Below are 23,769 nucleotides of genomic sequence, written 5' to 3' on the forward strand. Positions count from 1 at the left end.
TCAAATAAAGCCGCTTAGGGAGATCCCATGTTCAAAACACCAGTGATAAGTTCAGACAGGGAGGAGCTCTAGCTATCATCTTTGGGTATGAGCTATCCCGGAAAGAAAAGCATAAAACACTAGAAGTAACAACAAGAGACCAGTAGAAAAATGGTGAGTTTTATATAGTTAATGGAAGTCCAGAGGGAAGAGAAAACCAAGGCTCCACGCTCCAGTCTTTGAAAGCAAGGCCGGTTGACCTACACCTCCACAAATGGCTGAGGATGGGAACTGGTCACAGCAGCTGACACAGAGCCTTGTCCAGAGCAAGTACATTTTTAGAGTCACCTATTTACAGTAGGAAGATTAAGCTGACAACTGGAAAAGGATTTCCTAACCAGTCAATTTAGATAATGCCAAAATGGCTAACAAAGGGGAAAAGGGGCTGAATTTCCTTCTCTGAAGCAGATGGACAGGAGACGCACTGATCTGTCAGACCTCCTTACTCTAGTCTTCTCTACTCCAGGCTAGTAATCCTAGGGCTTCCTCCTCTTTCCATCTATCTATTTTTGGAGTAGTATTGTCCCATTACCATGGTAACCCAGGGAAATTGGGGTGGGGGTGGTAGAAGGGGGAATCAGCATTACCTCCTGCTGCTTGTCAGTTGTCACCAAGACCTAAAGCTGATTTTAGATGCTGCCTACAGTTTGTGGGTGGATTGATGAGAAGGGGACATCTGAAGCCTCCAGCAGATAAAGAGTAGGGTCAGCTTACTGATGGAGTGAGAAATAGTACAGGAAGAAGACAGAGCTGGAAAACAGAACTGCGTACTCTGACTTTTGAAACACCTCCAAGAAAGGGGAAGAATGGAGAGGGCAGGCCACTAAAACATCTCCTACCTGTCCCAGACACCATGTAGGAGCCATGATTTATATGGAGGTGACGGGAAGGAGGAAGCAGTAGGAGAGTTCATCAATCAAGTCAGTCAGTAAAACAAATCTATGAAAAAGGATCTGTATGGCTTAAAGCTCTCTTTTAAAAGAGAATGACTTCCTGCCCTGGCTGGTGTGGCTCAGTGGATTGAGCACCGGCCTGCGAACCAAAGGGTCACCGCTTCGATTCCTAGTCAGGGCGCATGCCTAGGTTGTGAGCCAGGTCCCCAATAAGGGGCATGTGAGAGGCAACCACACATTGATGTTTCTCTCTCTTTCTCCTTCACTTCCCTTTCTAAAAATAAATAAATAAAATCTTTTTAAAAAATAAAAAAAGAGAATGACTTCCCAATTCAGTTACTACACACTTATTACCTGACCCTCCTTGAAACAAGAAAGCACTTCTATATACTGGAAAGCAACACTACATAGTGATTAAGTACCTGGGTTCTGAAATTTGACTGCCTTAAGTTGAAATCCCAGTTTTACCATTTACGAATGTGTGACTTCAGGCAAGCTCCTTAAACTCTCTGTGTCCCATGTCCTCATGTGTAAAATGGGGGTGATAAGAGTATCTGAAGGCTCTTGTGAGGATTAAATGAGTTTATACATGAGAACGTTGATAACTTAGCCCACAATAATTGCCATCCATTTTTTCATCATCATTATTAAACAGCAGTAATCTAAGCACTGATTAAGGCTCTAAAATGTATCCCTAAGAAAGAAGATACCATAACATCAGACCAGAGTTTAATAGTTCCAAGCATGAGAATGTTCTCCTTACATTTATCTTTTACCCTTCATCATATATCCTACTGTTTTATTCTTGGTAGAGATGGAAAGTAACCATTTAACAACCTTTGAACAATAGATCCTTTCAGGGACTTGAGTGCTCCTGCCCAACTCCTAACACCCCTCATTTTCCCTCTCCACCTTCAATCCTCAGGCCACTCCTCAATTCTGAGTCTTGCTTAGAATCTTTCCTTCCCTCCCTCTCGCTCTCTTCCTTTCTTTTTCTTTCTTTTGTCCCTAAAGTAGAATCTAGCAGAGATACTAAGGATAGTGTAATGAGCTTCTGGGAAGGTAAGAGAATTTAGATGGGGTCCATAGGCTGATACTGTATCGAAGGGAAGGACTCGGCTCCTGGGTGAGGAGACCAGGCCCTGGGCTCACCAGAGATGTCAGAGAACTCCTCTGCACTGAAGGGTTGCTCCTCCTCTCTGGGAAGGCTGATGAAGGCCTGCATGGCTGGGGAGAAGATGATGGTCCCACTGCTCGCCTGTCTAAGCAGACTTTCTAGGTACCTACAGAGTTGGCCAAGAAAGCACAGAAAATTAGTGTTCAGTCCCTTCTCCCTATCCTTGCTTCCTACCATTACCACTGGGTCCAGAAAGAGAAACCCCACCAAAGGCTGGGGTGGGGAGAAGAAACTCAAAGAAGATGGTAAAACACCCTAATTAACACTCCAAACATTGGCTCAAAAAGAACTGGCAATAATATAATTCCACTTTGCCTCTAATCTTCAGGGCTGTCAAATGTAATGGTGTACACTCCCCTCCCCCAGCCCCTTTTCTTTTCCAGCTACTGCCCTTGGCTTTTCTCTGCCAGGTAAGGCAAGCCCAAGGTGACAAGAAAAAAGTTCCTACTGATTGGGCCTCTCTGAAATATACTTAGCCTTAACCTTTCCAATAAGAACATTGGACTGAAGACCTAGAATCTTGGAAGTGGGTCTCAAGTCAAAATTCTTGGACAGGGAGAAGCCCCAGGAACACTAGCCATCTAGTCTCCAAATATTCCCTCCTGACCTCCGGCCAGCGTCAGCAGAAGAGGCCTTGGCCAAAGCATGCCATTCACCCAGGCACTAAGTCTGGGCTTAGATTTTACAGAAGTCTCCAGCTAACCACTAAAGGTGATTTTTTTCTTTTAATTTGAGCTAGTTGTTCAAAAGTTTGAAACTGAGAGATGTTACATTAAAACTAAGGATTTAGTAGGGCAGCGAGCCGGAGGAGCTAAGTGACAGCTGCCCCTTTAAAGAGGCATGCCCTCCCCTACTACCCAAAGTTCCCACCTAGCCCACAATACCCCAGGTCCCTTACCCCTCAGGTCCCTGTTGGTATTTGTATTTGCAAACTTTGTCTTTCCCCCTACCCAGGGGGTTAAGTGCAGCCTGTTTCCTGCTGAGCTGATACTGGATTAAGAGTGCCACCCAGTGGCTTGGGGAAGTAGAAATCAGGCTCTTTTCCATCCTTAAATTTTAAAAGAAGTACTGCTCCTACTTCCTCTGGTTTGGCAGAGGAGGCCCACATCCTATTAAAAATAATCTGCTAGAGAAATGGTCATGTCTGGGGTTGAAGAGATATCATGTCTGGTGTTCGAGACAGATAATGTTAAAATGGTTTTTGGAGGAAGAAGCTGGGTGAAAAGAGAAACAAGGGAACTTCAAAAAGTGGAAGAGAGATCATTTGAAATTAAAATAGAACCCAGAAAAGGAAAATTGAGAACTAGAACTTAAGAGGAAAAATGTCAAACTGCTACAGAGTGGGTCAGTGGATGTTACAAGGAAGATTAGAAAGAAACCTCAAGGTGGACAGAAGGTGCCCCAGCTTATTGCTCCAGTCCTCAGGCAGAAACAAGCCTTCATTTGAGGGACTGTAACCCAGGGAGCTAAAATGCCTGGACCCAAATCCTGCTGTGTTGAGGGAAAAATGCAAACAAAGCGGTAAGGCAGACTGAAGATAAACAACACTGACCAATTTGTGTAGAGAGTGGTGATCGTCTGTTCCCCACTTGAGTCCAGTGGCTGTGTCTGTTGCAGAAGGGCACTGCGAATGACCCTGGAAACATCCGCACCCAAAAACTGGGCCAGAGACTGTATGAAACTGATGTATGCTTTGACTCCAGCCAATAGCTCAGAAGGCCTTGCAATCTCCTGGGTCGTGGCATTGTAGCCAGCCAGCCACACAATGGCTCTAGGTGACAAAAACCATAATTATCTTAATCATAATTAAAAACCATAATGATAAACATAGTCACAGTTACCACATTTATACTGTGTTCCAGATGCTGTGCTATGAATTTATTGCATGCATTATATCATTTAAACCTCACAGCAACCCAAAAACATAGGTACAATTATTCCCATTTTACAGATGAAGAAACAGAGACACAGAGAGAGTAAGTCACTTATTTTCTGTGAAGACCACACAGCTGGCAATTGGCAAACCTGGGACTTGGATCCAATAACATTGGATTCTAACCACTGTGCTCTTCTGCCTACTCTGGAGAAATTAGGTCGAGTGGTAAAAGACCTGGGCTCCTGAATATCATCTAATTCTACCTGAGGGCCCATACCACCTGCATTCTCAGGACCAGTATTTTGTCTTTTCTCCTTGGAAAGAATTCGTTCCAACCACAGTCAGAAATAGGAAACCACACCTAGAAACCTTTGGAAGTGCAGTGCAATCCCTGGAGGCCAGAGGATGCGGGAGCTGGAGGAGGAGCACACTTGCCTGGCATGCAGCTGTAGCCAACCCTAAAGAAGGTGGGAGGACTCTTCACACTGTACAGCAGATCCTCGAACAACATCTTTCTCTTAATGTTGATCTTTTCATTTAACATTGATGTGATGCCATAGGAACTTAACTCCTTTTTTATATGGTAAAATTGGTTTTCTTATATGTTGTTTCACTTGAAGTCACAGAACCTATCAACTATGCTAAGTAAGGACTTACTGTATTATTTTGGAGGCACACAGAAACACTCATTCCCACTGCACCCCCATCTCCTTCCAAAATATCTTCCCAGTGAGGCTTTTTTCCTTGTTGAAAGGTAATGGAAAGGGAAACATCCCATTTTGCCAAAGCCTACATCAGTCATTTGCACCTCAATAGGAATGAATTAATTAGATTCTTCCTAAAGTCACAGATGTTTGGGGAGCTTTTTGGTTTTGTTTTTGGGCAAAATGTTTATGGCAGGGTAGATGAAGGGAACAGAATGGCCTGTTTCCCAGAGGACAAGGAAAAGAGAAGAAAAACCACTTGAGGGAAAATAATACAAAAGGGGCAGACTCAGGCCAAGCCTAGCCTATTTTAGAATTTTCACTGATGCCAAATCTCTAGGCCAACGTTGGAGCTTCAGGAGCAATGATGCCAGTGAATAAAGTATTAGAGATATTCAAGGAAAACTAAAATATCACACCCATACTGCTCCAAGGCCTAGAAACCACTGCCAGCTTCTGAAGGTTTATAACATGGACAGTTATCAATTTGTCATCTTCTTGAGGGTGTCTATGAACCTGAGATACTTCTTTCCATTACCTAGTATATAGAATGAAAACAAACTAAATTTACTGTCACAAAAGCAAAAACCTAATTGAAAAAACAAGCGTGCATCTCCTACAATGAAAACACAGACTCCTGACCACTCTCGCTGCTTCTGTCCCTGCCTTCTCAGTGCAGCCAGAGTGAGCCTCTTGAAATATGGAGTGAAATCTTGTACTGCTCTGCTCAAACCCTGTGAAGCTCCCTATCTAACTCAGAATAAAAGCCAAAGTCCTCACAATAACACAGGAGCATCTGGACAGTATGTCACTCCTGCAGCCTCTTTAATCTCATGTCCCACCAGTCTCCCCCTCACTCATTCTATTCCAGCCTCACTGGTCTCCTCCATGTCCCCTGAACATACCAGGCAAGTTCCCACCTCAGAAACTTTGCACTTGCTGTTTCCTCTGCTTAGACTGTTCTTTCAGTCACATGATTGGCTTCCTCACTTCCTTCAGGAGTTTACTGAACTGTCACATCCTCAAGCAGGCCTTGCCTGGCCTCTCTATGTAACACTGCAACACACCAACACACACACACACACACACATGCACACACACACACTTCCTATCTCCCTTCCCTGCTTCATTCTTTTTGACTGGCACTTATCTAATCTAGCATATATTCTACTTTGTTGTGTTCATCTAGCTTCCCCACTAGAAGGTAACTTTTCAGGGACAAGGAATTTTATGTTTTGTATACTGATGTATTAACAGCTTCTACTAGAACACTGCTGACACACACAGCTTGTTCAATAAATATTTGTTGAATGAATTAGTAAATATACTACATATTCCCAAATAAAACATAGAAGACTAGGTATTATTCACAATAATTTCTCCTCTCGAACCTCTAATTTCTGACTATAGTGCCCCATTCCAATATAGGGAATGTTTCCCCTACTTTGAATGAGGCGCAAAGTGGAGGGAAGAGAATCTATTTTATGGAGGCCTGTTATGCATATGTATGTCAGGAAGAACCTTGCACTCATTTTAATCTTTAATTATCTACCAATTCTCAATTACACATAATTCCCAATTACCTCTCTATAAGGTAAATATTGCTATCCTTATTGCACAGGGTAGGAAACTAAGGCCCAAACAAGCTGAATAATGCACTCAAGCGCCTTAGCGAATGGCCAGGATCTCAGCACAGTTCTGTTGACAGCAAAAGCTCCACTCATTCTACTAAACCAGTGATGATGAACTCTGGTTGTTCATCAAAGCCACCTGTAGAGGTTTGGGGTTCTTTTTCATTTATTTGCTTTTAACAGAGATGCTTGGGAACTTATGCCAGATTGACAGCACCAGGATCTCCAGGGTGCAGCATGACTACCAAGATGAACCTAATGGAACCCAGCTTTGACAATGACCACACTATACAAACATAGAAGACAAAGAAATAGTGATACCTGTTGAATCTGGCCTCCAGATGGCTGCTGAGATACTCAGAAGGGAAGATAGTGTGTTCAAATACAGAGAAACTGAATACATGATTCATTGTCAGTGCCAATTCTGTCAAGTTTACATGTAGTTTGTCCATGCTGCATAAAATTGAGAAAGTAAAATGAGCCTTGATTATGGGTCTGGCAGTGTCTGCTATTATCTGAGAGGGATGTGTTGGCCATGACCTTCAGAGCCCTTTCATCTTCTAGGAACACTCAGCCTAGAACAGTATACATTGAGACTGTATACAAAGGCAAAGCAGAAAATTCACATTTCAATGTTTTTGCATATTTGTCATTTGCCACCACCACTTCTACATTCTTTTGCTATATCACATTCCCTCTTCCCCGTTCTCCTTCCTTTGATGTAGTGCCCAGTTGGACCTCTAGGGCCCAGATTCTCACTTGGTGACAATGCTGCGATTCTTTCGGTGACTTTCAGCTCCTGGCTTGTCTCGCTCAGGTTCTCCTTTTTTGGGAGTTTGCTTCTGCTTCACAATTTTCTTGTTCTTGGCCTTGCTGATAGTAGTGGCACAGTGCTTGGGCAGAAGCTTTGGAAACAAACACACGTGAATGGAGAAATGAAATTAGTTCCTAAAACTGCCAAGTAGCCCCTGTAACAGTTATAAAAAGGTTCCTCCGTGATTGCCTGTCTTTTTATCTTTCTGCCTTTCTCTCTCTTGCCTTCCAGCATCTCTTTCTCTAATGGGGGCCTATTTGCAAAGTGCTCACCTCTTTTAGTTTTTGTTAAATATCTCCCTATGTTCAGGCTCAGAGTCTCAATATGGCAGTGTCTTTCAGGGATCAGATCATCAATTCCCTACCCACATCCCAAAAGAGTGTCTTTCCTAATGGGAAAATTCGAGTAAAATGAATACAATCTAAGAGCTCCACTTGACTATACTACTAGGGTCTCCCAACCTGAAAGACAGTTGTTTTTTGCTGGTATGGAACCGCAATCTCACCTGCTGCATTCCTTCATATTCTGTCTGTGGAGACAGTTACCACACTACCACAGACACCAAAGACTCAGAGCTCACAATGTGGCCAGCTCTCTCTACTACTTTTCTTTCATTTGTTTTTTTTTTTTTGAAATAAGATATCATATTCTTCTCAATAGCTACTTTAAACATCAATTCTGCATCTCTTCTCTTCCCCCCAGATACCCCAGTTAGCCATACAGAAAATCGAAGGTAGACCTTACATATTTCAGGTATGTCCTTCAAAGTAATCACCTCAGAATTCTCTCCTTTTAATCAAATGTTGTTGAGCATGTGCAGAGAGCATATCTGGAAACTCCTCATTTGGAATTACTCTCTGAGCAGCATAGAGCCATAGAAAATTGGTTTTGTTACTTTATAATCACACTTTGTTTTTTTAAGTCCAAACTATTAGTGTTTCCAAAAAATCAGGTCTTCCTTGATGGACAAAGGTGTTTTGACCTTGAAATTATGAGAAAGTGTCTGTGGTGGACACTTTCTCATAATTAGACAAAGTGTCTAAGAGTGGAAATACTGGAAAATTTAATTCTATTAGTAATGGCAACATCACAAATTATTTATTCAAAATGATAACTTTGAAAGGGCCAATATTTATTTGATTGCAAAAGTTCCAGTGTGTGTGAAAACAATTGCTCACATGTTTTAGTCATCCATGATTCAGAACTGAGCAAAACTGTGTCCCTTGCATGTAGTAGATATTCAAAGTGAATGATGAATATATCCATATATGTACTTTCTTGTACTAATTATTTAACTATCTTTCAAACTTGTGTTTTTATTTCTTTTTTCTTTAAACTGGGACATTCCCCTAGGGCAGGGACTGTGTACCTTCCTTCCAGGACCCCATCCCAAAACCCACCTTAGTAGCCAGTAAATACCAAATAATCTAACAGCTAACATCTATTGAGAGTTGTATAACAAATATTTAACATACTTTATTTTATTTAATCTTTATGATACCTCTACGAATAAACTATTTTTATCCCCATTTTACAAATGAGAAAAATGTAACAGTTACATAATAATATAATTGTGCATATGTACACATACAACCAGGCTCCCCTTCTACCAAACTTTCTTCAAAGCCTGACTCAAACCCAGGAAAGGGTAAGTAGCCTGGGCAACCTGAAAGACTCCAGGGCAACAGCAGAACAAGTCCTCACTTTCAAATTTTCTGAAATTTAGGTTGAGCTACTCATGGCCAGGTGCTATGAGTCAGTCAAGGGAAGGCTCAGGAGGGGAAAACAAGCAGACAAAAACAAGAAAGCAGCCCTGAGGATAAACACAGAGGAGCTGCCTAAAAATGTTCAGACAGCCACAGATTAGGGTGCAGATAGACAGAAAGGTAAGACAAGACAGGTGATCTGGGGGCCACTGTCCAAGTATATGTGCACAGGGCAGGGAGAAGAGAAGTAAATGAGAAAGTTGATTCATCTCTCAGAATTCTTCAAATGACAACACAGATTTTGTTGGTGTGCAGCTGTTCAAATAAGTATTTTTAGACAACTCTAGTCCTAAGGAAGTAAAGACTTAAGGGACTATGGTAAGCAAAGAATCCTGCCATAAACTCAAGTACACAAAAGCTCTAGTCCTACTTATGAGAAAGTGTTTAAAGAACTTCAAAGTTGCGAGGAAAACAAAGGTTGGTAGAGTAAAAGTCACAGAGGGAGGGCAAAGGGGAAAGTTCAGCAGAGAAAGGACTGAGACTACCTGCTCACTCAAGTTTCGCTGCTCAGCACAGATCTCCAGGACACAGTTACTGGTCTGCTTGGCCAACTCTTCCAGGAAGGAGTTGCAATGATGAAGGCCATGGTTCTTCAGGTGGGGGTACTTTGGGAAAGAAGAACCACAGAAAAAATTACCATTACCAAGACAGCCACTTCTCCCTCATAATACTGTTCTGCATCTCTAGCCTGAGCTATCTACTCCTTCTACAGAAAAAAAACCTTTCTTTCCTGTAGAAGGAGTAAAAAAAGACCCAGAGAGAAGACGTAGTCCACATAAAGCTGTGACACTGAGGGACTCATATCACATACCTATGTTTGTACCCTTCTTGGGGCAAAAATCAACCCTTGAGCCCTGGCTGGCGTAGCTCAGTGGATTGAGCGTGGGCTGCGAACCACAGTGTCGCAGGTTCGATTCCCAGTCAGGGCACATGCCTGGGTTGCAGGCCACGGCCCCCAGCAACCGCACGTTGATGTTTCTCTCTCTCTCTCTCTCTCTCTCTCTCTCTCTCCCCCTCACCTCTCTAAAAATAAATAAATAAAATCTAAATCAAAAATCAACCCTTGGAATTGTGTCTTGAGGGACTATGAATGAGATATGATTCAAGAGGTGACAGGATTTGGAGTTCAGGGTACCTACCTCCTCCGGGCACATCTCATGAGTGCAGTGAACAAAATGAGCACAAATCAGGGGGAAGGCAATGGCATAACGCAACATCGAGGGTTCCTCCAGGGTCATAGTGAACATCTTCTCAAGGGTACGGAGATGAAAGCTGCAGAGAAAAGGGAAGCATACTGAAAACCAGGGTTTAGGATCTGATCACTCTGAGGTAGAAAAAAATACTCATTCCTTCAACAAATATTTGTTGATATCCACCACTTCCTTCATAATTTTCCTACCCTTAAGGTAGATAGGAACTCAAGAAACTTAGCTCTTTCAGACTTTTATACTTTTTCCTTTTCACTGTTTTGTGATTTGCTATTTGAAGGACAAAACAAAAATTTGCTCTTCCTCCCTCAGAACCTCTGCATGATTTAGGCCATTCCTTTTAATTTAAAAGCATTTCAGTACTAGTAATTCACATTACTCCCAAAATTGAACACTCAGGCTCCAGAAAATTTTCTCAGATCAATTCCATGAGACTGCTTTTTCCTCAACCTTACATCCTCTCAACATCATGCACTCTTTCTACATTCCCTTACATTTGCAAGTATTATGTTGATGTCCCTTTCACACGTGGGTGTTTTCTCTCCCCATCTACATTAAATGCAGAGAGCAGAGACAACATTCTGTGTCATTTGTTATTAACAACAGTGGTTACATAATAAATGCTGAATGATACTAAGGAACACAAACTAATTTTTATTCTCTAAAGGCCCTATTCTCCAGTCCTCTAGATTATTTTCAGTTCTCCCCACTAAACCCTCAAGCTTTGCATATCACTTCTAAATCACAATGTCCAAAGAATAAAAGAAGGTTCCAAAGATAACAATAAGGAAAAAGATATATTGATGAATTATCCCAGAAAAGAGAAGGCTGTGTAAAATCCAAATGATTTTCCTAAAGAAAGCCAGAACAAAAGGGAATCAACTTCACATTCCTATCAGCTAGTAGAAACTGAAATGAGTAAGCTGTGGAGTTTCAGCATCATCCTTTAAGGAGATCTCAAAGAAAACAAGACCTTTCCATCAGTCTGAGCCAATTGCAGTCCTTCACAGTTGTCATGCAAGAGATCAGGTGAACTGATGAAGAGCTCCGAATCAGGACATACCAGAAAGTAGACAAGTCAGAAGTTTCCACAAGCATTTTCTCTACTGAGTCCAGCATTCGAGAGTGAAAGACAATGAGGTTCATCACCTTGGCTAAGTCAGGGTTCTCATACAGGTGCAGGGGAGCCTTAGCCACACTGGTGTATGCCTGTGGTTGGAGTTGGGAAAAGGGTGGAAAAAAAACAAAATAAATGAAAAATAAAACCAGCCACAGGGCTACAGTTTGGCTGTGGTTTTTCCTGCCCAAATAACACTTTTCAGTGTTGAATCATGCCATATAACAGAGCTTAGGATATAAAAACAGAAGAGATTGTGGGGGAGGAAGAATCTGAGAATGGGGAGCCATTAATAGGAACAGACTTACCTGTAGACGGAACCAGTCCAGCCTCAATCCAGAGAATTCAAATTTCTCTTCATTATCAACTGCAAGAAAAGCAGAAGTTTAAAAGGAAGTAATAAAGCAGCACTCTATATCCAACTACATAGAATGGTAGATACTCTTCAGGTCACCTTGTCCCATTCCCTGGCTCAAGAGATCAATATTTCTAGAGAAAAAAAAACTGATGTTCACCCTCACGCATACCCTGCCTCCTCTACTTCCCTTCAGTTACCTTGTTTGAGATTCAGAGAAGAGAGAGTACTGACGAATGAGGACATGATAATGGACTCTTCCTCAGGACACACGGACAGGTTCTAAGAAAGAAGTTGGAGTTACTATCAAGTGGGCATATGTTTTACCAGGATAGAAATGAGGACCACAAGGTTCAGTCAGTGTGTGAAAGTAGAAAGAATTGCTAATGCCACAAACAGATAGAACAAGCCGAGCAAAAGATGGAGGAAACTCCCTGGGTCCCCTGCCATGCTAACACCTAATTTCTCTTTATTTTTCTCTCCTATTTCTCTGTAGCTTCACCTTAGGGCAGAGGGGAGGACTGCTGAGATGATTAGTCTTTTTTTTTCTTTTAACAAATGTAGAGGGGGAAAGTAGGCTTTTTGAGAGTTAGCCAGAGTATTCCCCAGGGGAAATGACCAGGGATCACCCCAAAATTCCCAAAGTATAATCAATCAATTAAACATACTTGAATGATGTCACTGAGCACAAGAGCATCAAATCTGGCCAGGTACTGAAGGTGGTATTGCTGTATCACTTTGATGTGTTTTCGGACCAGGGCCCTGATCTCCTCCAACAAGAAAAGCAGTTCTGCAATGCTCCTACAAATTTGATGATGGGAACAGAGAGGTGTATGATACTACAAGTATGAACTGAGACAAAAACAATGGTAACAGGGCAGAAATTGAGACTTCCTAAGCTCACTTGATGCCTCCTTGTCCCTTTTCCCAGTCCATTTAAGGTCAAGATTTTTTAACCATATCAAGTACTAACGAGTCAATGTAGTCCTCAGGTGTCTTTGTCTTGGTGACATTTTCTGAGTGGCGAACCAGCCAGGTGACCTCATCACGAATGAAGGAGAGGGCCATGAAAGCATACAGAGCCTAAGGAGAAGACAGCAACTATGACAATTTTCAGCTTTAAAAATGCATTTCAAAGCACAGACAAAGCTATCATGATAATATGTATATAAATACAATTGTGCAGCCAATGATAGTGTCCAATAAACAGAGACCCACAAAAAACTGTGTAAAACAAAATCAGACATGCTCATATATTGACATTAGCTCACAATCAATCCTCTTTCCTCCCTATCAAATTAAGTTTTAGAAATATTTACTAGGCATCTATGTGATTTTAAAAAAGCAAGCTCTGTCTTCAATCATTTTACACTCAAATAGGAGATAAGTACACAATTGGCTAAAATACATGATACACTATGACAGTGCCCAAAAAAGAGATACAAGAAGTTTGGGATACTGCAAGAAGATTCAAGGGAATTAGTATATACATATACAAACAGATATCAGAAGACTCAGAAATGCAAAACCTCATGAATGCCAAGTCACTCCCCAAATACAATCTTTTATCATCATCCCCCTCCCAACATTTCTTTCTCTTACCTTGGGACCCAACAGTCCTGGTTCATCAGCTAACACAGTCTCTAGCTCCTTCACTGCCACCCGCAGGAATTGGCGTCTTTGACAATGGAACTGGCCACTGAGGAAAAAAAAAGTGAAAACAAGAAAATGGTCTGTCCCACCCTTAAAAATCCTCCAAAGGCAGCACAGAAAAGAGCTGCATTTAGGAAGGGGTGTCAGGCAGAGGAAGGTTCAATGCTATAGTTAGACTTTGTAAGAAAACACAAGAATCTGGAGAGCAGCAGCAAGTTCTTGGGTTGAGACAGTAAGCCTGGACAGAAACCAGGGGTGGCCTAGGTGAGAACAAGGGTTAGGAGAGATTCCTATTCCATCCCCTCTTGGAGAACCCATTCCCCACCTTTACCTGTTTGCAATTGCATGTTCCTTGCTTTCCTTTATGTCTGCCACTCGCTTGCCATACCTGAGGATTGACATAAGCACAGTAGGTTGGGCCATACCACTGACTAGAGGCCTTGTCCCACCTCCTGGTCCTCAGAGATTCCAAACTACAGCCTCGGGAGCATGGGTAACCCTCACTATCAGAATTTTTCAAAACCCTACTCCTACCCTGGCTCATAGGGACTCATAGAACTTAGAGATCATTCAGTTTTCTTCATTATTTTGCAAATGAAGAAAATAATACCTCAAGGAAAATGACTTGGGGTCAAATAGGGTTTTAATGGCAAAGCTGGGAGTAAACTTCTTGTCCTATGCTCCTGCCTTGAAAACTGCAAGCCAAAGTACTCTTTCAGATTTGAGGGAGATAAAAACAGCAGTATATAAATAAATATGACATAAACCCTGCTCTCAAGTAAAAGAGTTACTTCAGCTCTACTTTGGGTCCCCTTCCCAACTCCCACCTCTTAGAATTTAACTTTATCAGTTAGTTATCCCTTTGTCATTTAAATCTCTCCCTCTGCACTAGTTTATCCTCTTCTCCCAACAAATAAATTCAAAGCCTCCCTTATTCTAAAAAGATACTTGTTTGACCATGACAATCTACTAAACTTTGGCCATTCTCCTACACCACCAAACTCCTCCAAAGAGACACCTGTGCTCTTTTTACTTCACCTTTCATTGATCCTTGAATCTCACAGGCCTTTGACAGTAAGCAAATTACTCTCTCTAAGGTCAATGTGAACTTTGAAATCACCTAATTAAATGGCCTTCCCATTGTTTGTGTTCTGTCTATAATATTTAACTTTCCTCACAATATCTCTTTTCTTGCTGTGAGTAAGCCATGCTCAAAAATCCCACGTTAGCTTAGGCTCTTTGCTCTCTGTGTTCCTTACATCTGTCTTCTCTTGTTCTGTCTCACAGTTGCCACCACATTAGTCAGACTTCACAATCTTTCATTTCCCTTCTCCAAACCACTCCCTTATCGATTGCCAGTCAAAGACAATTAGAGTTGGAAAGTATCTTAATTAAATCAGGATTTCACTCCCTGGCAAATAATTATTTCAACCTCTACATGGTACAACAGAAAGAGACAGGATTAAGAGTTGAAATATCTGGAATTATTTTCTAATTCCAGCTCTTAAATGAGTGACATTTAAACTGAGTTTCCATTTTGTCGTTTATTTAAAAGACATTAATACTTATACCTGATTATAAGTGTCATGAAGATCAAATTATATCACTTATGTCAAAGACTCCCTAAACTATAAATCTCGTATGTTACTTGTACTTAGTGATGAGGAACTGAACACTCTTCAAACATCCCTTCAATTCCTCAGAACTGGTTATCATTAGAAAGTTTTTCTATGTATCTAGACCTATCTAGGTATGCAAATACAGCTACATCTAGATATATAGATATAGATCCAAATCCACTTTCTATAACTTCAATTATTAACCTTATATTAACTGTCTCTTAATTCTGGCAATGACTTCTTTTATGATAATACCCATTTGTTGAGAGTATGAAGAATAAGTGTTCAGATAGACTGTAAATAATATATCTGTTTAGAGAGCAATTTAGTAAGCTATTAAAATTTGAAATATGTCTTTACCCCAGAAATTCCACTGCTGAGAATTTACCCTATAGAAATGTTCACAAAGACATATGTCTAAGGATGTTCATTACAACATTGTTTGTAATTTTTTAAGAGTAAAAACACTTCAAATGTCCATCAATAAAGGACTGGGTAAATAAATTATATTACAAGCACAAAATGAAATATTATTCTGCCCTGGCTGGTGTGGCTCAGTTGATTGAGCACTGGCCTGAGAATCAAAAGGTCACCAGTTTGATTCCCAGTCAGGGCACATGCCTAGGTTGTGGGCCAGGTCCCTAGTAGGGGGCGTGAGAGAGGCAACCACACACTGATGTTTCTCTCCCTCTCTTTCTCTCTCCCTTACCCTCTTTAAAAATAAATAAATAAAATCTTCAAAAAACACACAAAATACACTAAGTGAAAAAAGAAAGCAAACTGCAGAACATCATGTAGAGTGTAGATCCACTGGTTTTTTTTTCAATTCTTACATAATGTTGAAAATACATGCACACTTTTACATGTTTATAGATAAACACAAGTATCTGGAGGACATACACCAAACAATTCTAAGAGGGAGATTGTAGTCAACTCCTATTTTGTATTCTTTACATTTCTGGATATTAGTTTTGTAACTATAAAATATAATAAAGGTATTTGACCCCTTCCTTGATCCCACACCTCTTTCTCATTATAGCTCTCCCTCTATTCTTCCCTTCACAGTCAAACTTCTTGAAAGAGTTATTTATTAAATTCCTTATTTCTCATTTGCTCCTATACTTATTATAACCCAATTTACAACCTCAACACTCAACTGAAGTTGTTCACAAGAAGGGTGCTAAGATCATTTTTATATACAGCCAAATCTAATAAACATTTTTCAGTCCTCACTTCATTCGACCTCTCAACATCATCTAATACAGATAAACAGTCCTTCTGTCTTGTAGTGCCGTCTTCCCATGCTGTCTTCCCTTGACGTCTGCTCTCCCTCTTCCTCTCAACACCCCTCACTGATTCCTCTGCCTTTGCTGGCCCTTAAATATCAATATTTCTAGAGGTTCTCTCCAATCTCTTCTCACTCTACATGCTCCCTTCAAGTAATCTCACCTACTCCTATAGCTTTGATTACCATTTCACCAATCTTTGTCTGAATCCAGATCTCACTCCTAAATTCCAGAGCCACAAAGTAAAAGGTCTAACATGCATCTATATTCAATATCCTACAGACACTTCACATTCAACCTGCTCAAAACTGAGTTCACAATCTTTCCCCCACAAACTTGCTTTTATTCCCATGTTCTCTATCTTAAGGAATAGCAAGAATCCATACCAGAAAGCTTGACTTCATCCTCAAGTCCTTCTAACTTAATGAATCTCTCTCTCTCTACTGTCTCCCTCTACTTTTCTTCACTGGAGCCAGGGTGATTCTTTTTCTAAAATGCAAATACAATGGGGTCATGTCACTCCCCTGTTTAAAATCACTCAGTGACTTCCTATCCTTTTTAGAATGTGTTCACACTCTATGACGGGACATACAAAGGCCAGAAATTACCTCTCTAAATCTGTCTCTTGACATCCACACCTTTGTAACCCAGCTGCCCATGCACTGAGAGCTACATGCATTTCTTAGCATTGGACATGCTCTCTCTTGCCTCAAACTTTTGATAGTTTCTTTGACTTGGATATCTTTCTCTGCCTTAAGCAACTTCCCTAACTTTAAACACATGTGTACACACACACACACACACACACACACATATACACACACATTTCACGGATTTAACTCTTTTCAGGTCTGTCTCCAGGTTTTTCTGGATCCTCCAAAAGCAGTTTAAGTGTCCTTCTAAATACTTTCATAGAACTTTGTGTTTTATACATCATAATCCCTTACTATATCATAACAGTTTGTCTATTTTTCACCAATTTTTAGTAGCCTTGAGAGCAGAGATTCTGTCTTTTTCTATTTAATAAGCACATATATAGCACTTACAATGTACCAGGCAATTTTTAAAGAGTAATTCTTTCAATCCTTGTAACAACCCTATAAAGCAGGCCACAGGGAATTACTATTATTATCCCCATTTTATAGATGAGGACATTGAGATATGGCATGGAGAAGTTAGGTAACTTGCCAGGATCACACAGCCAGTAAGTCGTAGAGCTAACATTCAAACCCAGCTAGTCAGTTTTTTTAGTCCATCCTCTTAACTTCTATTCTATCTTATTAATTAATGTATCCCTAAGTAAAGTGAAGTCCCTAGTGAACAGTAAGTATTCAATATTTCTTCAACAATTAGAATTAATCTTTACCACCCATACTCAGGACATTCATGGAGGCTGAAAAAGCATGGGAGGAGGGGATAAAAATCCCGAAAGAAGATGAGTTTGGTTCTCATGTCTCACCCTTTAAAACTGCTAAACAGGTCCTCGGTGACCTTGTGCACCTGCAGCACATCGTCCCGGATGAGGGTGATGTACAGGGAGCCCTGCAGACACTGTTTCCACAGCTTCTGGCACTGGGTATTGGAGTTGAGGCACCCATGACAGAGAAGAAACCCAACTGCAGGTGGGTAAAACATTACAGAGGAAGATTTCAGAAACTGCTATCCTTGTAGTGTGCTGCTATATCTCTGCCCACCTAATCCCACCAAACATACTGATAATCCAGCGCTCCATCACTTCCACAGAGAGGTATTCACAGGCCATCTGTGGGAGGAGAGGCAGATGTGGTCATTCAGTTATTTTACTTGATCTTCCCCCAAAGGCTAATGCAGTCAGCTAGAATGTGAATACCAAAACCAACGTTTATTTTACCAAGCTGGATTACACCACCCTGATAAGCCAATAGCTAGGAAACCTGCCAATAATAGAGGTAAGGCACTGGAAGTGAAGTAAGGGAAAGAAAAGGGAAAAGAGCTTGGGAGGAAGTCAGAACAAACAAAAGGTTTAACATAACTTCCCTTCAACAGTTCAATTTTTCAATATAGTTTATTGTTATGCTATTACAGTTGTCCCATTTCCCCCCTTCACTCCCCTCCACCCTGCACACCCTCTCCCACCCACTTCCCCCCCTTTAGTTCATGTCCATGTGTCATACTTATAAGTTCTTTAGCTTCTACATTTCCCATACTATTCTTACCCTCCCCCTGTCTATTTTCTACCTACAATCTATGCTACTTATTCTCTGTATCTTTTCTCCCTCTCTCCTCCTCCCACTCCCGTTGCTAACCCTCTATGTGATCTTCATTTCTGTGGTTCTGTTCCTGTTCTAGTTGTTTGCTTAGTTTGTTTTTCTTTTTGTTTTAGGCATAGCTGTTAATAATTGTGAGTTTGCTGTCATTTTACTGTACATGTTTTTTTATCTCCTTTTTCTTAGATAAGTCCCTTTAACATTTCATAAAATAAGGGCTTGGTGATAATGAACCCCTTTAACTTGACCTTATCTGAGAAGCACTTTATCTGCCCTTCCATTCTAAATGAAAGTTTTGCTGGATAGAGCAATCTTGGATGTAGGTCCTTGCCTTTCATGATTTGGAATACTTCTTTCCAGCCCCTTCTTTCCTGTAAGGTCTCTTTTGAGAAATCAGCTGACAGTCTGATGGGAACTCCTTTGTAGGTAACTGTCTCCTAATCTCTTGCTGCTTCTAGGATTCTCTCCTTAATTTTAATTTTGGGTAATGTAATGATGATGTGCCTTGGTGTGTTCCTCCTTGGGTCCAACTTCTTTGGGACCCTCCGAGCTTCCTGGACTTCCTGGAAGTCTATTTCCTTTGCCAGATTGGGGAAGTTCTTCTTTATTATTTGTTCAAATATCATTTCCACTTGTTCCTCTTCCTCTTCTCCTTCTGATACCCCTATAATTTGGATGTTGGAACATTTAGAGATGTCCCAGAGGTTCCTAAACCTCTCCTCATTTTTTTGAATTCCTGTTTCTTCCTTCTTTTCTGTTTGTTTGGTTGTTTCTTTCTTCCTTCTGGTCCACTCCATTGATCTGAGTCCCAGTTTCCTTCCCATCATTATTGGTTCCCCGTACATTTTCCTTTATTTCACTTAGCATAGCCTTCATTTGTTCATCTAATTTGCAACCAAATTCAACCAATTCTGTGAGCATCCTGATCACCAGTGCTTTGAACTGTGCATCTGATAGGTTGACTATCTCTTCATCATTTAGATGTATTATTTCTGGAGCTTTGATCTGTTCTTTCGTTTGGGCCATTTTTTTTGTCTTGATGCACCTGTTACATATGAGAGGCGGAGCCTTAGGTGTTCATCTGGGTGGGGCAACCCAGTCACTGGGTTGTGACACAGCATGCGGGGATGGGGTCTGAGAGGGAACAATGGTGCCTGCTCCACTCTCTGCCAGATTTCAGTCATTTCCACAGCTTCCCCAAAGCAAACAGGGCCCTTCTGGTGCTGATTCCTGGGTGGGTGAGTTTGTGTACATTCTAGGACCCTGTGGGTCTCTCCAATGAACTCTGCTGTGAGACTGGAAGTCTCTCCCTGAACCTCAACCCCCCCCCCAGGTGTTTTCAATCAGTATTTTGAGGCTTTATTTCCTGGTGCTGGGATTCTGGGTTGCTCAGTCTGTCTCACTCCCCAGTTTCACCTGGTTTATCTGCGTGTGAATGTGAGACCGCCTGGTCGCCAGCCACCGCTTTGCCACAAGTCCTTCTACCCAGCAGCCCAACTCCACCCATCCTACTGGTCTGGATGAATGTTTCTTCTTTAACTCCTTGGTTGTCGGACTTCCATACAGTTCAATTTTCTGTCAGTACTGGGGTTTTTTTGTTTCTAAATTTTGTTGTCCTTATGTTGGTTGTGCAAGGAGGCACAGCGTGTCTACCTATACCTCCATCTTGGCCGGAAGTCCCAGTTCAAATATTTTAATAACTGGAGAACAAGACTCAAAACCTTCTTATGATGCCCTGGCTGATGTGGCTCAGTGGATTGAGCACCGGCCTGTGAAACAAAGGGCCACCAGTTCAATTCCAAGTCAGGGCACATGCCTGGGTTGTGGGCCAGTTTGGATCCCCAGTAGGTGGCACATGAAAGGCAACCACCCACTGATGTTTCTCTCTTTCTCCTTGTCCCTCTCTTCCCTTCTGTCTAAAAATAAATAAATAAAATATTTTTTAAAAAGACTTCATAATTTCTCTCTCCTTCAGATTCTTTTACCACTGAAAGTATAAATCACTCCTTTGGTGCTTGTCATGCATCTTGTGCAATCAGTTGTATTACTATGACTCCATGGCATATCTTCCCTACTAGACTCTAAGTTTTTGAAGCAAGAGGCCACAGTAGTCAAATGAAAATATTTCTTAATTAATTGATGTTTATGCTCAAGTTCCTACTGGGCTAACTGGATGCCTAATGACTCAGTTTTATCCATTCACTTATTCATTCTGTGAATATTTACTACATTCCTTCTATGGGCAGACATACACTAATCCTGGTCTAAACAAAAGATCCAACCCAACCACAATGAGGTTTTTTTCCCAAATCCTCACCTGAGGATATGTTCATTAATTTGAGAGAGAGAGAGAGAGAGAAAGGGGGAGAGAGAGAGAGAGACAGAGAGAGAGAGAGAGAAACATCAATCAGTTGCCTCTTGTACATGCAACATAGCTATGTGCCCTAAACCGGGATTGAACCCACAACCTTTTGGTACACAGGATGATACACCAATCAAATGACCCACCCGGCCAGGACCTAACCACAAAGTTTTTCACTGCAAGAGATGATCAATTCCCAGACATGTACTAGAAGAGAGCTAAAGCACTCCTAGGACTGTTATTTCCTGAAATACCCTCTACAGAGATTGTCTTGGCAGAGAGACTGCCTCCACTGCCAAAAGGAAACAAGAACTTACTGTGTCTGAAGTAGCAGGGTTAATCATGGCAGGGGGGCTGCTGATTAGGCTTAGAAGCTGGGCACTGCGCCATTGCTCAGCCCCGTGGTTCCTTCTGACATAGAGGAAGTGCAAAGAGAGGAGAGCTCCACTCACAGACTGTGGGGGAAAACAAATAAATCCTTAATGTCAACGATGGGGAAAATATACTTCTACCTGAGGAATTCACTACTCTGTCAGGGAACTTGCCTTTGTGTGAGGCCCAAACTCCTCTGTCAGTTTCTTCAGAGGATGGTCATACTCCAAGACCATCTGACTCAGGCGGGGATAACTGGGGTCACTGGAAGAAGGCAGAGGAAAGAGGATCACAGGCCTCCCTTAACCATGATATAAACTCTCATGTTTGATGTTGGATACAGACATGTGCATAGGCTGCCTGGCATTCTCTACCACCTCCACAAACATACTAAACCAGAGATGCCAAACTCATTTTCACTGGGGGCCACATCAGCCTCATGGTTGCCTTCAAAGGGTCGAATGTAATTTCAACTCCTTAACAGTTAAGAAGTAGTTACATTTATACAGTCCTAAAATGATTTTGGCCTATATAATTTTGATCAGGTCCATGAAAATGTCTTCCATATAAACACCTAAAATAGGGTTGGACACATAATAGATACTCTATAAATTCATGTTGATTAGTTATAAAGCAAGAGAGAGTAATCAAGTAATCAAGTAATATGCCTAGACCCAAATCTGTATACAACCCAAAAGAATGGAGAATGAATATACATATATTCATTCAAAAATAATGTGTAAGGCATGCACCTAGATGTTCACACAGACACATGGAAATACATACCATGCATAGAACAATGTGCCACATCCTACTCTGATCCTTCTGGTCTTCATTTTTTCAGCCCTTAAATACTTTTATTTATATTGATGGAGGAGCACAGAATTGCAGATTATCCAAAATCCATTTATATTTGGCTTCAAATGAATCATCATACATTACTTACCCTAATGGCCTTACCTTGCTATTATTCCTATCAATACTAAAAAAAAAATCTTTCTTTGCCTTTTGCAATAATCTGAAAAGCAGAGGGGAAGCCAGCCCAGGATTAAAAACTAATCCGAGACAATGCAAACTGGATAACCCACTAGCACATATTCAAGATTAACTATATGTAGACGTGCACTTGTTGGTACTGTGCACTTACAAGTATTCTAAATTGCTTTTCTTTTTTTGCCTGTGTCATCATGTAGATTACAAGTTCTAATATGAGAAAGCATGGCACCTATTTCTTTTGTGTCCACCTCCTACCTCATAGCACCATGTACAAGATTCTTCATCTCCTATATCCCCTTAACTCACCTGTGCCCATGCAGCATCTCATGGGCACAGTTGTACACACCAATTAGTACCCGTCGATCCTCAATTCTTGACAGAAGTAAAATAACTGAGGTGTAAGTCACGATCAAGTCCAGGTAACTTCGAGTGAAGTCAAAGTTGAGACTCTAAAAGAAAAATACATAGGAACCCAAGAAGAGCAAGGCCAGTTAATCCCTACTACCCCAACCATTCCACACAGTGCCAAATAGGCTCTGAAAAGGTCTATTTAGAAGGAGGAACTCATGGGACTGAAAATTCAGGAGAAAATTAGAACAAACATCAGAGGCCAAAAGTGAGATCAAGATACAAGAAGGCCAGGAAATAAGGTAGCATTTAGGGGCTGGAGGAAGTAGAATAAGAACATTTTTGTGTAACGTTTGTATTAAATAAATCACATTGCTGATCTGCTTCACATGTAAACACACTTTAACTTTAGCACTTTTTATGAAAGAATTATAGTCCTGGAATAAGTCACCACTCATTCATTATATACAGGTGTGGGCAAAAGTAGGTTTATAGTTGCAATACAAATAAATAATATAAAATTAATAATAATATAAGAATAAACTTTCATGTACTCACAACTGTAGACCCACTTTTGTATATATGTTACAAAACATATTATATTATATATATTACATATCAGATAGTCCTGGAGGAATAGCTATTCCCCTAGTCCCATCCCACCCCACACAGTCCCAACTGAGACATTTTTCTGTGGATAGCAGAGAATTGCAAAGAATCTTACAATATCAAAATGGCACTGGCAGGCATCAATGGTGTTGAGAAGTTCATATACATGATCCTGGGGGTAAAATTGGAGATAAGAATAAATAAAAAATAAAGAGAACATGACTTGTACTACCAGAATTTGAAGGGAAGAATTCTCTCCCTTGCAGATCCTAGGAAGCCACTGAGTAACACAGGAGAAGCATTGCTGAATAGAGGGTGTCCCTTCCCAATAAGGTGTCAGTGGATCCCGGTTGAGCTTACCCTGCCCTATGCCCATGTTTCCACAGGCACAAGTCACTACCAAGTTAGATACACTATCCCTGATCTTATCACCCCAGTGATCCCTATCTCAAAAAAAAATGTTACAAAATACAGATCATTTGATAGGCTGTTTCTGAAATGCCAACTATCAGACCAATTTTCATTGATTAATCCAAAGTCAATCTGTTTTTGGATTCCATCTCCTGGTCTCAGAAGTTAATCATTAACAAATGGGAATACAACCCAACTTTCTTTGTGTTTCTATTTATTGACATCCTGCTATGTGCTAAGTACTTACTAACCAGTTTAACAACTTGGTTTGTCCTTTCTTAATTTTC

General features: G+C 40.9%; 1 protein-coding gene across 1 annotated transcript in view; it reads right to left on the minus strand.

The window, feature by feature from the left end:
* NCKAP1L (NCK associated protein 1 like) overlaps positions 1 to 23,769 on the minus strand; it is a 42,416-nt gene that overhangs the window by 12,647 nt on the left and 6,000 nt on the right. The window contains exons 4-22 of the mRNA XM_028532416.2: positions 23,187 to 23,243; positions 22,421 to 22,563; positions 21,292 to 21,382; positions 21,064 to 21,201; positions 17,852 to 17,900; positions 17,598 to 17,754; positions 13,565 to 13,621; positions 13,183 to 13,279; positions 12,554 to 12,663; positions 12,249 to 12,381; positions 11,781 to 11,862; positions 11,534 to 11,592; positions 11,172 to 11,317; positions 10,040 to 10,172; positions 9,386 to 9,505; positions 7,080 to 7,225; positions 6,642 to 6,773; positions 3,662 to 3,880; positions 2,085 to 2,215 (exon numbers count right to left, since the gene is read on the minus strand). Coding sequence (XP_028388217.1) covers positions 2,085 to 2,215; positions 3,662 to 3,880; positions 6,642 to 6,773; positions 7,080 to 7,225; positions 9,386 to 9,505; positions 10,040 to 10,172; positions 11,172 to 11,317; positions 11,534 to 11,592; positions 11,781 to 11,862; positions 12,249 to 12,381; positions 12,554 to 12,663; positions 13,183 to 13,279; positions 13,565 to 13,621; positions 17,598 to 17,754; positions 17,852 to 17,900; positions 21,064 to 21,201; positions 21,292 to 21,382; positions 22,421 to 22,563; positions 23,187 to 23,243 — 2,200 coding nt within the window. The remainder of the gene's footprint in view (positions 1 to 2,084; positions 2,216 to 3,661; positions 3,881 to 6,641; positions 6,774 to 7,079; positions 7,226 to 9,385; positions 9,506 to 10,039; positions 10,173 to 11,171; positions 11,318 to 11,533; positions 11,593 to 11,780; positions 11,863 to 12,248; positions 12,382 to 12,553; positions 12,664 to 13,182; positions 13,280 to 13,564; positions 13,622 to 17,597; positions 17,755 to 17,851; positions 17,901 to 21,063; positions 21,202 to 21,291; positions 21,383 to 22,420; positions 22,564 to 23,186; positions 23,244 to 23,769) is intronic.

This window comes from Phyllostomus discolor, chromosome 2 (assembly GCF_004126475.2).
Source record: "Phyllostomus discolor isolate MPI-MPIP mPhyDis1 chromosome 2, mPhyDis1.pri.v3, whole genome shotgun sequence".
Classification (NCBI taxonomy): Eukaryota; Metazoa; Chordata; class Mammalia; order Chiroptera; family Phyllostomidae; genus Phyllostomus; species Phyllostomus discolor.